The sequence below is a fragment of the Gymnoscopelus braueri genome (genome assembly GCF_963280865.1).
Source record: "Gymnoscopelus braueri genome assembly, chromosome: 14".
In the NCBI taxonomy this organism is placed as follows: Eukaryota; Metazoa; Chordata; class Actinopteri; order Myctophiformes; family Myctophidae; genus Gymnoscopelus; species Gymnoscopelus braueri.
In genome coordinates this window covers 2,607,196-2,625,153 of record NC_137619.1, presented here as the reverse complement: position 1 = coordinate 2,625,153, position 17,958 = coordinate 2,607,196, and the positions used below count along the sequence as shown (strand labels likewise).

At 42.7% G+C, this 17,958-nt stretch overlaps 1 protein-coding gene across 1 annotated transcript; it reads right to left on the bottom strand.

Moving 5' to 3' along the window:
• Window positions 1–8,118: 8,118 nt before the first annotated feature.
• On the bottom strand, window positions 8,119–17,769 carry LOC308100029 (kelch domain-containing protein 3-like; the record flags this gene model as incomplete). The annotated part of the gene is made up of 5 exons (XM_080448930.1): window positions 8,119–8,262; window positions 8,483–8,614; window positions 10,865–10,981; window positions 11,068–11,165; window positions 16,695–17,769. The coding sequence occupies 5 exons, from the start codon at window positions 17,767–17,769 to the stop codon at window positions 8,119–8,121; spliced, it is 1,566 nt and encodes a 521-aa protein (XP_080305056.1).
• Between the last annotated feature and the right edge of the window lie 189 nt (window positions 17,770–17,958).

The following is a 17,958-nucleotide window of genomic DNA, read 5'->3' as shown; positions in this document are numbered from 1 at the left end:
ATCCAAGGCACTTTACATAGATTGTGCATCAATTCACCCATTCACACACCGATGGTGGCGGAAACCATGCAATGAACCAACCAGCACATCAGGAGCAATATACTGTAGAGGTTCAGTGAAACTTCAACACTAACTCTGGGGGAGCCTGGGTTTGAACTGGCAACCTTGCGGTTACCATCCAGCCACTGTGACCCACTCTACCCCTGAGCCACTGCCACCCATAAATATGCTTATAATGACTTAACTATAATTGATATGTGCTAATTGGATCACCAAAATGATTTGTCTATGATGAATAATAAATTAAGGAGTCTTTTCAGTAATTTCTAGTGGTCAGATTTTGGTAGACTTTTGATATGTTATGAATAATTAAGGTCTGGCGCCTATCTGAGTCTTATGGGATTTGATCGATCTCAGTATTAAAGAGCTCTAAATGAGATTATGTTGAGCTCTCACTCTGAGCTGTATTTGAGAAGCAACAATTCTGCTATACTGAGCAACATTTAAGCCATTTTTTAGATCTCCTGTATAGCTCATCAGAGCTCCATCTGAGACATACTGAGTCTATTTCTCAGGAGAAAACAATGAGAAACATACATTTGAGATGCAACAATGCTGCTACATTGAGAAACATTTAAGCCATTTTTGAGATCTCCTGTATGGCTCATCAGAGGTTCCATCGGAGACATACTGAGTCTATTTCTCAGGAGAAAACGATGAGAAACAGGAGCCATAAGCTGATATCTCCTTTTTGCCTCACATTGATCTCATTTATGGCTTAAGAAACAAATGAGCCAGAGATGAGAGCTCAAACTTGGATTATGCTTTCCTCTGGGCGCAGTCCTCACAAAAAACATATTATCAGAAAACAGACAGACAAACGGTGTAATACATTTACATAACATTACATAGGGAACACAGCATAAAAATAAACCTAAAACATGATCACAAATGGTTGCAGCTTTGGTTTTCAAGCAACCATCTTTTCAGATTTAATTTAAAAGATGGAAATGTAGCACAATCCCTTATACGCAGAGGAAGGCCATTCCATGCTACACAACCCTTACTGAGAGGACATTTTCACCCAATGTTGTTTGCCGGTGCAGCACTTCAGAATCTCCTCGAGTGGTTGCTCTGGTACTGATTCCCCTATCAGGCTTCCTTTTAATGAATTCACTTAGGAGGGGCGGGCACAGTCTATTAGGGCTGTGAATCGTCTGCTATCTCACGAATCGATTCGATTCCGATTCTTGGGGTCACGATTCCGATTTTTATCGATTTTTTCAAAACAAACGATTCTCGATTCAAAAGAGTTTTTTTCCGATTCAAACGATTCTCGATTCAAAACGATTCTCGATTCAAAACGATTCTTGATTCAAAACAGGATTTCAGGATCTACTCCAATCTGCTGGCATGAGAACAGAGTAATTTATGTAGCTTTTATAATTGTAAAGGTTTTATCAACTGATAATAATGTAAACACACAAAGGTAAATCCAAGATCCTCCCAAAAAAAAAGAAAATCGATTTAAAAAAAAATGAGAATCGATTCTGAATCGTCAAACAGTAGAATCGCGATTCGTATTCAAATCGTTTTTTTCCGACACCCCTACAGTCTATGTAGGGTCTTGTATATGACCCCAACCTGTTTGAAAATGTTGCATTTGTCAAAGCTAAAAAAATTGAGCCTCTGGAGGATGTTACAATGATGATATGAGTGAGGCTTCCTGTCAAACACCTTGAGCGCACTCTTGTAGAGCTGTTCAATGGGTTGGTGTAGAGGGGGAAAAGGAGGGGAGTCGGGGACCAACTAAGTAGACCCCTGTGCGACCCCGGTCAACTATAAGTACAATAGGGTTAATAAGTGGTTAAAATGGAATCAATGGGCAACCTGATAGAATATGACCTCACAGTCTAAAAGTGTGTGTGTGTGTGTGTGTGTGTGTGTGTGTGTGTGTGTGTGTGTGTGTGTGTGTGTGTGTGTGTGTGTGTGTGTGTGTGTGTGTGTGTGTGTGTGTGTGTGTGTGTGTGTGCGCGCGCGCGCGTAGAGATATTAGCTGTGTCTGCAATGCTACTGACTGATGGTATTAATCAGCCCTTTTACCCTGCACCCACCCCTGTGTAAACGTGCCCCTGACCCATGCTGATGCCCCTGAACCTATCCTTTATGCTTTGGCTGAAGAAGAATGGAGGTAATAAGAGGGAGGAAGCTGGGGGTTCCCTCGTCCTGAAACCAGGAAGTTCTTCAACAAAGGGCCTCCGTCAATATTAACCCATTCAATCCGGGGACGCATATTGTCATTTTAGTTTTTTTTTTTTTAGCTATAACAATTTTATACGTTGGGATATTCAAAAAATAGCAGATCTACAAGCTCATAGTGCGGCACCGAGTGCCGCACTATGAGCTTGTAGATCTGCAATTATTTGTGAAAAATCGTGAACATCTTTGCAAATCTTTTTAAAGCAAACATTTTTAACTCAAATCTTTGCCTCTGGTGATTCTACAAATGTCTTCTAAATCCTAAGTCCTAAGTTTTTTTATTTTGAAAAAACTTATGTTGCTATAATATGATATCAGTGGTTTTCAAACTTTTTCATGTCAAGGACCCCCAAAATGATATGTATTTGGCCACGGACCCCCATCTCAAAATATGTTGTTCCAGGGACCCCCACCAGAAGCAAAGATTTGAGTTAAAATGTATACATATAGCCTATTCAAAAACACATTTTTTCACGATTTCGTAAAAAAAAAAAGAAGCAGATCTACAAGCTAATTGAGCTTTTAGATCTGCTATTTTTGAATAGCCAAAGAAATGTAAAATGACACAGATGCGTTCCCGGTCTTAATGGATTAATTGAATCTGCGTTCCTGTGAGATTGGACACTGCTGCTCTGACCCAGTGGTGGAAAGTAACTAAGTACATTTACTTAAGTACTGCACTTAAGTGCAAGTTTGAGGTATTTGTACTTTACTTGAGTATTTCCAATTACCAATACTTTTACTTCTACTCCACTACATCTCAGAGGCAAATATTGTACGTTTACTCCACTACAATTATTTGAAAACTTTAGTTACTAGTTACTTTGCAGATATAAATTATGATATTATAAAACATACATTAAGCACTTCATCCCTATCTTATACCTAGGCTATTTGAAAATAAGTAGATAAGTGAAAATAGCAGATATACAAGAAAATAAGTAATACGTGAAAATAGCAGATCTACAAGCTCACAACGCGTCGCATCGTGACGCGTTGTGAGCTTGTAGATCTGCTATTTTCAAAAAAAAAATTACTTTTACTTTTGGTACTTTAAGTACATTTTTATGCCAATACTTTTCTACTTTTACCCAAGTACATTTTGAATTCTGGACTTTTACTTGTAACAGAGTATTTCTATATTGCAGTATTGGTACTTTTACTTAAGTAAAGAATTTGAGTACTTTTTCCACTTTTTTTTTGCTCTGACCATGACCTTACAACAACCACTCCATAACGCTCTCATTTGGTACGATGTCGCAACGCTGTGGCTCTCTCCACTTTGGGTTCTGGGGGACCCCCAGTGGTCCTTGAGAGACGGTTCCCCGGGAGGCCCCCAGCTATAAATGATTGATAGTTGGAACTTGGAAGTGATCCAAATAGACCCTTATGGGTCTGTAACTCTGACAGCGTACGAATGGAACCAACCATTTTTGGTTCCATTCGTACACTCTCAGAGTTAAATTAACACTGAGGGTTTCACAGTGTAGATTCCCAGAGATCCATTGTTTTAAATCAAAAGTGGCCTAATACAGTGGTTCTCAACATGTGGGTCGAGACATCATATATATATATATATCCCTATATGATGTTTTTTAATACCTAAAAAAAAAGAAAGAAAAAGACCATCACTGCATCAAAAGTAATCAACAAACTATAGGCTACAATAAACACTGGTGAAATATTGGCCAAATAGTCAACTTATATAATAAAGAGGCAACAATTGTGAAAATAGCCGATCTACAAGCTCACAACGCCTCGCAATGCGAGGCGTTGTGAGATTGTAGATCTGCTATTTTCACAATATTTATCTGTGTGGAAGCGAGCGAGTCAAACTAAATGTAAAGCCTACAATTCCAAGTGCTTATCGGGGGGGGGGGGGTCCCCATTTGAAATATGATTATTTTGGGGGGTCGTGGCCTGAAAAGGTTGAGAACCACTGGCCTAATATGCATATTAAACTGTGTGTCCTTGAAATGAAAGAGGGTTGAGAATCTCTGCCATATAACTGGGTTGTGTAAAAACATCAAGTTGAGTTTTAGTGGCTGTGAAAGACAACAACAAACACAGACTGTGAGAACTGGGCTCTCAGTCGTCTGTCAGTCAACAGTGGATCATAGAGTCAAAACCACCACCGCCGAGCTTCCCACTTCCTGAAATCCCACCGACATGACATCACCACGGCAACAGCCACGTCCAATTACAAGCCCTGAGAGAGACGACGGCGGTGGGGGGGGACGGGACGGGGGACGGACGCCTGAACTCCCAGGAATGGGAAATACATCTAGTAAGTTATTACTCCGCTAGGAGGCCGCTTTTAGAGGCAACACGTCAAACAACCGTCTGGCTAACTGATTGAGACAGAGCTAAATTAGAACAAAGGTCATTCAGACAGGTCCATCAGGCTATGAAAAGGCCCCCCAGACGTCATATTCCCAACACGTATTACATATCTGCTTTCTTTAGAGAGCCAGAGCTCTAGGATAACGGGGGCTTTGAGGGATCTGGAGACCGCTGGGTTAGACGTCCACCCAACAGAAACAAACCCCCCATGTAAATCTCAACAGGATATTGTGCTGAATGAGTGTGTGTGTGTGTGTGTGGGCATATCACACTCTGGCAAAACACCCATGCGTCTGTGCATGCACGAGCGCACACACGCACACGCACACGCACACGCACACGCACACACACACACACCCAGAGACAGTGCGTAATTGCATTCCAGTGGGAAAAGAAAAAAAACATGTCCTTCATTTTCACCATTTCGAAACTTAAGTTAGATAAACACCAGATACGTGAAGTGCCGAGGAAGTGACAAATAAGAGCCCTTTGATTCTTTTTACAGTGAAATAACTAAAAGTCGATCCAGAGCGCTTTACATCTCTGTTTTCGGTCAATATTATGAAACCGGCTGGAATTCCTGTCCCTCAAAATAAAACCTCAGATTTCAACTTTTTGAATCTCGGAAAACATCACGGTGGAGGTCGAGTCAAGATGTTTTGGATCGCCGAACATTCCCACCTTTGTTTTAATAGAACGGGTTCGGGGGGCCACCGAGAAGTGGCACAGCCAACCAGGCACCCCCGTTGTAAAAGCCGAATAATTAAAGGATTTGGCCAATCAATCTGCCCGCCGCAATTTCCTCCATCTTGGCTCCAGCCCAATGGGGTTTATTAAGGGTCTGCGGAGGTCAAGGTCACAGGCCTGCGGCACGTGTTCAGGAAGTTGCAGCATACAGCGCAGTCTGTAAGAGGGGGACAGCTCAACACTAAACACCACCGGCACAGCACAAAGTACTCAGATATTTTACTTAAGTAAAAGTATCAATACCGCAATGTAGAAGTACTCTGTTACAAGTAAAAGTCTGGAATAAAAAAATCTGGAGTAAAAGTACAAAAGTATTGGTATCAAAATGTACTGAAAGTACCAAAAGTAAAAGTACTAAATGTTTGAAAATAGCAGATCTACAAGCTCACAACGCGTCGCGATGCGACACGTTGTGAGCTTGTAGATCGGCTATTTTCAAATAGCCTAGGTATAAAATAGGGCTAAAGTGGTTAATGTATGTTTTATAATGGAATCATTTCTATCTGCAAAGTAATAAGTAACTAAAGTCTTCAAATAATTGTAGTGGAGTAAAAGTACAATATTTGCCTCTTTTATGCCTGAGGACAAAGTCATATAAGGGGCGTGTCCACATAAATCTATTTGTTTTTGCTGCCAGCGCCTATCTGACATGCATCTCCTGTGTATATATATATATATATGTGTATATATATGTGTATATATATGTGTATATATATGTGTATAGACGCACTGAAGCGCTCCACTTCCCAGCAATGTTGATTTTGACAGCAAATTTTGATTCAGTTTTAGTTATATTTTAATCGTATGAAATGTTTTCTTTTTTGTCTAGTTTTAGTCGACTAAATCTACAGTTGATTTAGTCAACTAAACTGTATTTTGGCGGTGCCTTGATAACGTCGTAATGGCTGATTTTACACTTGGTTGCATGCTGAAAATAGCCGATCTACAAGCTCACAACGCGTGGCGAGCTTGTAGATCTGCTATTTTCAGAGCGCAACACCCGAGCGCAACCAAACATAAAATGACTTTTTATGTAGTTTTTGTTTCATTTTTCATCAGTGAATAAAGGTAGTCGACTAACATTTTTTGTCATAGTTTTAGTCGACGAAATCATACAGTGCTTTCCAGCTCTGAGCATCGTGTTTCAGTGTCCAAGTCATGAAAGAAAAAATAAACTCCTGCAGACTGTCCTCCAAATGCAAGAAAAATATTTTATTGAAATATATAACAACGTTTGGGTCTATTAGACCAGTGGTTCTCAAACTTTTACATTTCAAGGTCTCCCCTCATCAGGTTATCTCAATTAAGGAACAAAAATAAGAGAGAGAGACCATCTTTATAGGCTGTCTAACCCAGTGGTTCTCAAACTTTTCATGTCAAGGACCCCCAAATTGACACTTATTAGCCCGTAGACCCCCATTTGAAAAGATATGCCAGGGACCCCCATAAGAGAAGATGTTTTAGGCTCTAGCAGTGATTCTCAACCATTTTTAATTTCAAGGACCCCCAGTTTGACATGCATTAGGCTACGGACCCCCATTTAATGGCATTTCTATATCTGGGACCCCAATTTATATTGTAAAATCAATGTTAATTTAACTCTGAGAGTGTACAAATGGAACCAAATGGACTTGGTTCCATTTGTACACTCTCAGAGTTACAGACGGGTCCATTTGATTCCTAACTATCCATCATTTAGCTGGGGACCCCCTGGAAACCCCCTCAAGGACCCCTGGGGGTCCCCGGACCCCACTTTGAGAGCCAGTGGTCTAACCTGCGGTGGACCAATCTGACTCACTAGGGTGTCGGCTGATCTCAAATGAATTAAAAAACATAGAGAACAATCAATCATAAACAGGCTCATAACTCATGAGTGCAAATGTATAAATTGCAAGGACAGCATAATTAGGGCAAAACAAAAACGTGACCACATAATTCAACATTTCCATATTAATAATCATGACAGTACAGTATATGTATTGTACAAATAATATGGGCAAAATGCCAAACAGAATTCTACTCTTCCACACTGCAATATACAAAGATCACGACAATATACTGTATAATATTGTCTCTGTCGGGTGGAAACCTTATTATGTCCAAAACTGTTACTTTTCAGCATCCAAATTTAAAAAATAGCAACAGTAGCAGATCTACAAGCCACATTTTTGAGCTTGTAGATCTGCTACTTTTCATACTTGTGTTAAACGCTGTAGTATGAAGTTGGGCATTAATTTATGCCCTATACCTCATACACTGACACAAGGCAGAATTCTATGTCGGCCAAATTCACACGGTTTTGTGTTTCAAGTTTCGGCCCTTCACTCGTTTCATTTGATGGAAGTCGGTATGGACCTCTGGGGGGGAAAAAAGGATGCCTACCCCTGGTATAGAGCGTACCTTTTAATGTTCCTCTGCACCTCCACAAAGGAGAAACGTTGCACCGTATGTCGTAGACACGATATTTCCCCACACACGCACACACATGCACGCACTGATGCTCTTTTCTTTTTTTCTGTCTTTATTGATAGTGTATAGTGGAGATGGACAGAAAACGGGGAGAAAGAGATGGGGAGACACATGCAGCAAAGATTGTCGCGAATGGGACTCGAACCCGCGATGCGCTGTCAGGCTACATTAGAGCCTATAAGTGTCCGGACCACTAGGCCAGCGGTCCGGGCTCCTGATGCCTTACAGAGGTAGGAGACGACCCAGTTGGCTTTACACAGGAGAGACATTTTAACCAACATGCAGTTTGTCTTAGATGGCTTAGATCTGCTTGACCCGTGGGTCCGTCGCCGCCTTCCAGAGGTCATACATGTCATGGCCGTGATGACCGTGCGAGTTCATCGTCTGCCTGTAAATGCGTGGGTGGTAGAAGGCCTTGTTCCCCCCTGCAAAGAAGACGTGATCCTGTGGCGTGACGTGACGCCCATGAGGCTGGCACAGACACCCATGAAAACGCCGTCCATATGGATGGAAGCAGTGAGGGTCAGAGTGTCTTGGTAGATCTTCTCCACTACGTCTCTGGAAACCACGTAGGTGGTCCATGGGTACATTTCGAAAGGCAAGTAGTACTTGCTGTCCCTGTCTCGGTAAGGGCCCCCCCTGTCCCGCTCTGCACATAGCCCACCCACAGGTCGGTGACGTTCCTCTGGACCGCGTCCTGCAGGTATTCCACCAGGTTGGGCGTGTGGACCAAAACTATAGCTGGCTTGGGTGATTTCACCGATATGGGGTGTCGGTCAGGACACGGACACAGGACCTGTGATTATAGTATTACTTTACTGGAGTTCTCGCTTTACTTAGTTTTTTATTGTAGAAGCCCTTCAATGTAGCTGTTTTTTATCGTGATGTCTAACCCTCTGCGTCTGAGAATTAAAACCAACGCTGTCTGGAAACAATCTATATTTTCACAGTCCAACAAAAACAGTTTCTGATAACATTTTTAGGCGCACAATAGGCCTCGATGTTGCTCGATATTAATTCATCTCACATTTACAACATCCAGTTTAGAAGTTTGTAAACAGTATTCAGGAGCTGCCATGCAGTATAGCGGATTTGCGACGCCATGACACTGGTGCTTACTGTGAATCGCTCTGGATTAAGAGTGGATTAAGACCTAAATGTCTAAATTGTGATTGTAATCGTAGTGACTCTCTCTGACCGACCAGTAGTCTGCAGTGTTTTCATGTCACTTTTTGATATCTCACTTGGAACCGGAGGAGATACTAAAAGACGTACCAGGTATTTGAAAAAGAAAAAAGGAGAGTTGAGTCGACTCGAGCGGGTATTTTGGGTGAATAAAACAGGACATTATTGAGTGCTGGCCTGCCTGGCTGCACTTAGCTTTTGGTTGCAGTGTGTTTTGGCCTTGCACCTAAAGCCTCTTCATTTTGAAGTGTTGCGTGCCCTGTGGTTTCTCAACTTCATAAGTAAGGCCTTCATGGAGGCCATAACTTTAACTCAAACAGACGATCGCTGCCGCATACACACAGACAAGAGCTAATGAACAACGACACAAAAAACACAAATAAGAAAAACATTTTCTCGCTGGTAGTCGGGGTAAAAACTGCAACATTGACATTTGTACTGGAGAATAAAGTGTCCATTGAGAAATGAAGAAGAACATGTACAATGCCTACTGTATGTGTCAGCCCTGGGAAAATCTATTCTGCAAAACGTTCTGCACACAAAATATCACACACGCACACGCACACGCATGCACAAGCATACCATTTATTTCCCCTAATCGCTGATCACTCCTCTGTGCCAAGTGGTCTGAGTCGTGCTCTCAGAGACGTTAGGAGTAGATCCTCCAGTTTGTCAGCATCATCTTAAGTACAATAACTCTCTCTATAACTCTGCTCGCCCCGCGAAGACAGGAGTGAACGAATGAACGAAGGCGAAACAGTCACACGTCAATTAAACATGAAATAATACTCCCACAGTGTGTGCTGCGGTTAAGACTCAGAGGAGAATTTTCCACACATGCATGCACGCACGCACGCACGCACGCACGCACGCACGCACGCACGCACGCACGCGCGCGCGCGCACGCACACGCACACGCACACAGTGGTGGAAAGTATGTACATTTACTTTGAGGTGCTTTTACTTTATGAGTATTTACTTCGGTTTTCACTTTTACGCAAGTAAAAAAATCTTCTACTTTAGTGTGTTTCTACATTGTGGTATTGCTACTTTTTCTTAAGTAGAACAAATCTGACTACTTCTTCCACCATTGCACGTGTGTGTGTGTGTGTGTGTGTGCATGCGTGCTCGCACACACACACGCACGCACACACACACACACTAGTGATGTGTCGTTCATGATCGATTCGTTCAAAAGAACTAGCTCATTTGCCGTGAACGAGCTCGTTGACTTTCTGAAACCGTTACGCTCACACGCGACGTAAAAAAAAAACCGCTCCCACGATGGTGTTTTACACACATTATAAAACATACATTAACCACTTTAGCCGGGTTAGCACTTTTACTTTTGGTACTTTAAGTATATTTTCATGCCAATAAATAAATTTTGAACACTAGAAAATAGCGCTACTGAACGAGAACGTGAACGAATCATCTGAACGAATCATCTGAACGAATCATCTGAACGAATCATCTGAACGAATCATCTGAACGAATCATCTGAACGAATCATCTGAACGAATCATCTGAACGAATCATCTGAACGAATCATCTGAACGAATCATCTGAACGAATCATCTGAACGAATCATCTGAACGAATCATCTGAACGAATCATCTGAACGAATCATCTGAACGAATCATCTGAACGAATCATTGCCGCGAACGTGAACAAAATCGTTCGTTCACTGAAATGAACTTTTTTTCCCACCACTAAAACACACACACACACACACACACACACACACACACACACACACACACACACACACACACACACACACACACACACACAGGACATCACATTGTAAGAAGCCGATATCTCTCTCTCTCTCTCTCTCTCTCTGGCAGCATTCTCCCACAGTTAGTTCTGAAACAAGAGGGTCTCTCTCTGCCCTGGACTGGGGGTCCACAGAGACCCTGGACTGGGGGTCCACAGAGCGGCCCACCTGTGTGCTGCAGAGTGACCCTATGGAACGCTACGAGAGAGAAAAAGCCCCAAAACACAAAACTTATTTATTGAGACAAATTGGGCTTCAGGAAGAGCAATATTTGGTTAGCTCGCCGTGGAGCGGTCGGCGGTGTCGGAGCGGTCCACGGTTGAAGTGGGGGGGAACAGCCGGCCCTTTGTCTGCAGACAGAATGGTGCACTCCGTGGGGTCACTGCAGGAGAGCCCACATCATAGACAGAGGAACACACACACTCACACTCACACACACACGCACACGCACACGCACATAGACAGAGACACACACACACACACACACACACACACACACACACACACACACACACACACACACACACACACACACACACACACACACACACACACACACACACACACAGAGAGAGACACACGCACACACACATAGACAGAGACACACATGTATGCTCCCATGCTCATAAGCACACACACACACACACACACACACACACACACACACACACACACACACACACACACACACACACACACACACACACACACACACACACACACACAGACTCCGTACACTGACACCCCGTGTAAATGGACCCTCATGGGTCTATTTCCACACTCTCAGAGTTAAATGAACACTCAGGATTGGGCTGAGCAGCATTCCTCTTGCCTCTATGAGTGTTTTATTAACCATGTGAATGGGTCACAGAGTCTCACCCCCTAGCATAACTATAGTCTCCATAGTCACACACACATACACAAACATGCCACCCCCGCCCCCGCACACACACACCCACCCTCACACACACACACACACACACACACACACACACACACACACACACACACACGCACACGCACACACAAACACACTCCTGTGCTCTCTTCCACTCACACACACCTAACCAGCCAGGGAGGATAACACACTCCTTTCATTGCCCACCCTAACTGGTTGTCTCCCGGTGGGGTCAGGCGGGTGTCTGAGACGGCCAGACTCCCATGCAGCAGACCGCCAGTCTGTAGTGGAGTCACCACTTTTACTGGACCACGCTGGTCTGACTGGTATCACTTTTACTGCTGAAACAACAACAGGACATACTCTGGGCACCCACAGGCATTAATGGAATGCATGTGTCAGTCAGGAGAGGGAGAGGGAGAGAGAGAGAACCTGAAATGCTAACGGTAGAAGCGTAAAACAATACCTGCGGTATCCGTGATTTAGCGCCGTCCTTCGCTCGTTGCCGGGTGAAACTTTTTCCCAGAGGCTTCTGGTCCGTCTGACTAATGTGAGAGATGTCTTAAAACCAGCGGACATTAAAAATATGTTTTTCTCTCACTTTAAGAGACCACACATCTGTGGTCATAAGGTGCTTAACAATAGAGTTTTTGTGAAACTGTGAAACTTATAAAAGTGAAAATGTTTCACTTTTTATATGAAACATCCCTAAAAGGTTTGGAGGTGAGAAATAGGAAATAGAGAGGGAATGATGCAGTAATATAAACTTGATTCAGCACTGTCTTTTTTTTCCTTCTTGTTTTGGACCGATGTGACCTTCCTCACGTCGGTCAGGTCCTCATACAGCCAGATATAACCCAGATATACAAGACAGTCATCTGAAACTCAACCCCACCCCCATCACCCCTCCCGTCACTGTGATTGGCTGAGACGCGCCCAGCCCCTGTTTCACTAGGAAATGCGTCACGAATCACGATCATGGAGGCAAAGAGCCATTTCACCTGGCCTTTAAAATGAATTCCCCAGCATCCCCACAATGCAGAGAGACCTCTCTGGTCTGTTACAGTCTGACCTGTTGTTTGGCTTCCTGTAACATATTCCTGAGGTGCACAGAAACTCACTTACAGCAGCCATAAAGAGGGAGAAAACTGGACCAAACTGAACATGCTGACACAGACACAGGCACGTACGTGCGTGTGCGTGCGCGCACACACACACACACACACAAGCCCCAACCTACTGTACCACTGTGTTTTCGGGCCCCTCTCGTAGTTTTTATGGGCCCAGAACTTTGCCAATTAGTCATCACACGTAGATGCACAGCCTTGAGAATTGTTTTGGGGTTGAAGCGTGACGCTATCGCTCGCCCCCCCCCCACCCCCCAATGCCCACACACAAACATTCATCAGACCCCCGCTGCATTGCCCCTGGAACCGGAATGTCTCACCCCAATGGCATACAAAGGTGTTAAACTAGGAGCGTTTCCAGAACCAACCATCGTACCACACACATACACACATACACGCGCACGTGGGCGAACACGTTAATTCCTCACACTCCTCTGCCCTCACAGAGAGCAGAACGGAGCTCCTGTCTGGGCCTGGACAGCCGTGCTGCCTGGGAAGACCTCCATGTTGAACAAACTGGTCCTTAACCACATCTTGTAAGGCAGCCCAAGAAGTTCAATGCAGTGGGTTCTCAAAGTGGGGTCCCGGGGACCTCCAGGGGTCCTTGAGGGTCCCTGAGTTCCAGTGGATCCCAGAAAATGTGTTAATAAAGCATAAAAATGTGTTTTACCACTCTAATCCGATTTTGTACTTAGCTAGTCGAAAATATCCGATCTACCAATTAATAATTTTTTTATCAACACAAATCTTCTCTTATGGGGGTCCCTCTTATGGGGGTCCCTCTTATGGGGGTCCCTGGCACAAGGTCCGCAGAAAAATACAGTATCAGAGTTCAATGGACAGCAGCAGTGAGTAGCATTAGCATTAGCTAATGCGTTAGCTGATTAGCTAATGCTAAGTAACATTAGCATTAGCTACTCACTCAAACAACCGCAACAATCCTTGCATCAATGCATGTGCAGCACAATATATATATATATATATATATATATATATGGTTATGTCACAGACACTGGTCCCCTTATTTTAATATTTGTATATTCAAAACTTTTTTTAAAAGATTTATTGTATGCATTATGGATGTTTTGATTGACAACAGACTATATGATGACTGGACTATGACGGACTAACAGTTTATGGCATAATGTTGCTCTATCAGTATTTCTTTCTTTGTTGATGCTGCTATTTATGTGGATTCACTAAACTAAATGTTGTGACAATAAACATCTTATCTTATCACAGTACATTTATGCATTGATCTTGAATCTACCTGATGGTGCCTTAGAGTTTTTATTTCAGCTATAGGCTACTAGAGTTTCTCAACACGGATACTGACATGATACTGACATGACTGATCATGGTCAGTATCATGGTCAGTATCATGGTCAGTATCATGGTCAGTATCATGGTCAGTATCATGTCAGTATCATGTCAGTATCATGGTCAGTATCATGTCAGTATCATGGTCAGTATCATGGTCAGTATCATGTCAGTATCATGGTCAGTATCATGGTCAGTATCATGGTCAGTATCATGTCAGTATCATGGTCAGTATCATGGTCAGTATCATAGTCAGTATCATAGTCAGTATCATGGTCAGTATCATGGTCAGTATCATGGTCAGTATCATGGTCAGTATCATGGTCAGTATCATGGTCAGTATCAGGTCAGTATCATGGTCAGTAGGGGTGTAACGATACGTTTTAACAACGATTCGATACGTATCACGATACTTGGTTGTCGATACGATACATGAACGATACAGGTTAATTTAGAACGATACGATACGTTTCGATTCAGCGATTTAGTCGATACGATACATGAACAATACAGGACAGGTTAATTTAGAACGATACGATTCGATTCAATGATTTAAAATCGATATAGTAACTATTTATTTACCCAAAAATTCTGTGTGAAAAATAAATACCTGGATACTGGATATAAACCCCTCTTTCTCTTTTCTTCTTCTTAAAAGTACTTAGTATTGATATAATTGATTATTTGCATTGCAGAACGATTCGATACGATTATTTGCATTGCAAAACGATTCGATACGATTCAAAGTCAAACGATACGATATTTAGCTGTTTGCATATCGATATAGTAGATCGTTGAAAATTCAAAACGATGCATCGATGCAGTTACTGTATCGTTACGGGCCTAATGGTCAGTATCATGGTCAGTATCATGGTCAGTATCATGGTCAGTATCATGCCAGTATCATGCCAGTATCAATGTCAGTATCATGGTCAGTATCATGGTCAGTATCATGCTCAGTATCATGCTCAGTATCATGCTCAGTATCATGCTCAGTATCATGCTCAGTATCATGTCAGTATCATGTCAGTATCATGTCAGTATCATGTCAGTATCATGTCAGTATCATGGTCAGTATCATGGTCAGTATCATGGTCAGTATCATGGTCAGTATCAGTATCATGTCAGTATCATGGTCAGTATCATGGTCAGTATCATGGTCAGTATCATGTCAGTATCATGTCAGTATCATGTCAGTATCATGGTCAGTATCATGGTCAGTATCATGGTCAGTATCACCTTTTTCCCGATATCCGATTTTCCGATATTGTCCAACTCCTAATTTCCGATATCAACCGATACCGATATATGCAGGCCTTTTCACCAAAAGTCAACTAATTGTCATGGAACAACATCAAATATCTAATCAAATAAAATAGCTATAATATCAATATATTAAAAAAAATCACACCCTGTGTGAAGTGGGCATTGTCTTGCTAGCTAATCACAATACTGAATGGAGTCAACCAATCATGTACAAAAGATAAATACATTTATTGAAACACTCTTTATGATGGACGAAACCATAACTTGAAAAAAACAAATTTATGTTTTTTTGTATAATTGTACAAATTTCCAAACCTCACTTATAGGGGCGGTTTCACAGCGCAGGATATTTGTAAATTTTTCCAAACCTCACTTATAGGGGCGGTTTCACCGCCCAAAAATACAGTGATTTTGTTTGTTTTCAATGAAGTGAGTCCTGTGACTAAATGGTGAGTCCCACTAATCTTAGATTAGATGTTGGCCTATTAACCTATTTGACAGAGCAGAAGCATAATTGCCATGATGCCTATAACATTAACAAGCATCAACGAGCGTCAGCTGGACACAGACACACACACCTGCCCTCTGCAGTGCTCTGATTTGAAAGTGACTGGAGTCTGTCTCATTTCTCTGCAAAAGCCCTTGAATATGATGGAAGTTGATTAAAGACGGGGTGCCGTGATTTTCAGTGATCCCCCCCCCCTAAAACTAGGAGGAAGATTTTTTTCAAAAGTGTACAGAAATTGTTAAGATTATGTTTTTATGTGGACACGCCTCCAGTTCATTAAGTATACCTGGTTCTCAATCAGAGAATCAATCAAGCCGAGAGTCTGATCACTGATGGAGGTGGGGTAAGATGCCTAAATCATAGCCATAGCCATAGCTCTGATCAACAGTCTGTGGCGGGTCTTGGAGGCATGTGGAGTGATCCTGTGCTTGCAAATCCCGGAGGAACTTTCTGAGCTTTTGTCAATTATAGTAGTAAGATAAGATGTTATATTATCAGAATCGTAGTGATTTGCGAATTATTTGGGAGCCCACTTGCAATATCCTTAGAGTCCACAGGTTGAGAATCAATGTTCTAGTCTGTTTTTTTGGTGTGTTTTTTTCTCCTTCATTTGCTTTTTTCACGGCTGGCAGTTCCTGATGTCAGATTCCCAAGCTCCAGACTTCCTAAAACTAGGACATAAGTTTAGGAAGTCCAGGCCACTCCGTGTCATCTTCTCTACGAACATCAACATCCACTGGAACATCATTTTTTTATTTTGTTTTTTTTCCATTCTATTTTCTTGTCTTTTACGTTTTCCTCTTTCTGTTGTCATGGCTACCAGTTCCCACCTGATGTTGTGTGGGAGTCCTGACTGCTCCAGACCGTTCTGAATAACTGCTAACTTACATAACGTCTTCAGACTAGGACTTACATGTAAGATATGTAAGATGAGTCGTGTTCCATAGAGGATGATACGATCTCCCACCATGCAACAGCACATGCTACCCAACCAATCAGGGCCTTTCCCCTTGGGCTCAACCTTCCTCCAGGAGAAGGTCTTGGAATCTAATTTCCACAGATCATTGAACTCCCGTCTCAGAGCAACGTTGTGTCCACCATATATGTACAGTTCTCCATTGTAGGAAAAGGCTGCATGGCTCTGACGTTGTTCTGGAAGAAGCTGTGCAGAAGGTGTGTTCAGCCAATAGTTGGTCTCTGTGTCAAACACTCTGATGTTGTTGTCCTGGTGCCCTACACCCCCAAATACAAACATCTTTGTCCCGATGATGGTAGCAGAGTGAGTTGATGAAACAGGTGATGGAGTGCCTCTGGTGTTAATTAAAGACCAGACCATTGTGGTGGTGTCCAACTTGTAGATGTCATTATAGTATCCAGTCAGCTGGTTGTATCCTCCATGGATAAACATGACCTTCTCCAAGACACAGGCTGAGTGGCAGTACCTCGCCTCTGGAACAGTTCCGGAAACCTTCGGCTTGAACCATCTGTGGGCGTCGACATCAAATGCATAAAGAACGTTGTCACTGTCTCCCGTGATGGTAAACCAGTTTTTGTCATCTTTTATCTCACAATTCACCATCCCTCCCCAGATATAGATGATATCTTCTATCAGTACAGCTGTGTGTCTGTAGCGCATGGAGGGAACATCAAGGGAACATTGTCCTCTTCCAGTTGTCACTGGGGGCAACGTCATCCAGCACAAAGTCACTGTGTTGAAGACGTGAACATCAATCTGATCCTTGTTGTAGGCCAGCCTGTTTTTGAACCCTCCAAAGGAATACACCTTGTCCTCCACTGGCCCAGCAGCACAACCATGGAAGTGGCCTGTCTGTGGTCCTCTTTTCAGAGGCACCGACCAGCACAGCATCTCTGTATCTGTATCTCTGTATTTCTCTCTTTTCTTCCTTTGTGTCTCACTCTGTCCACGTCTGTCTCTTATTTGTTTCTGTGTGTCTCTCTGTCAACGTCTCTGTATCAGTGTCTCTGTGTAAATATTCCTCTCGATCTCTCTAGATGTCTGCAACAGTTTATATAGGCTGACAAAGCTCTGGTCTGA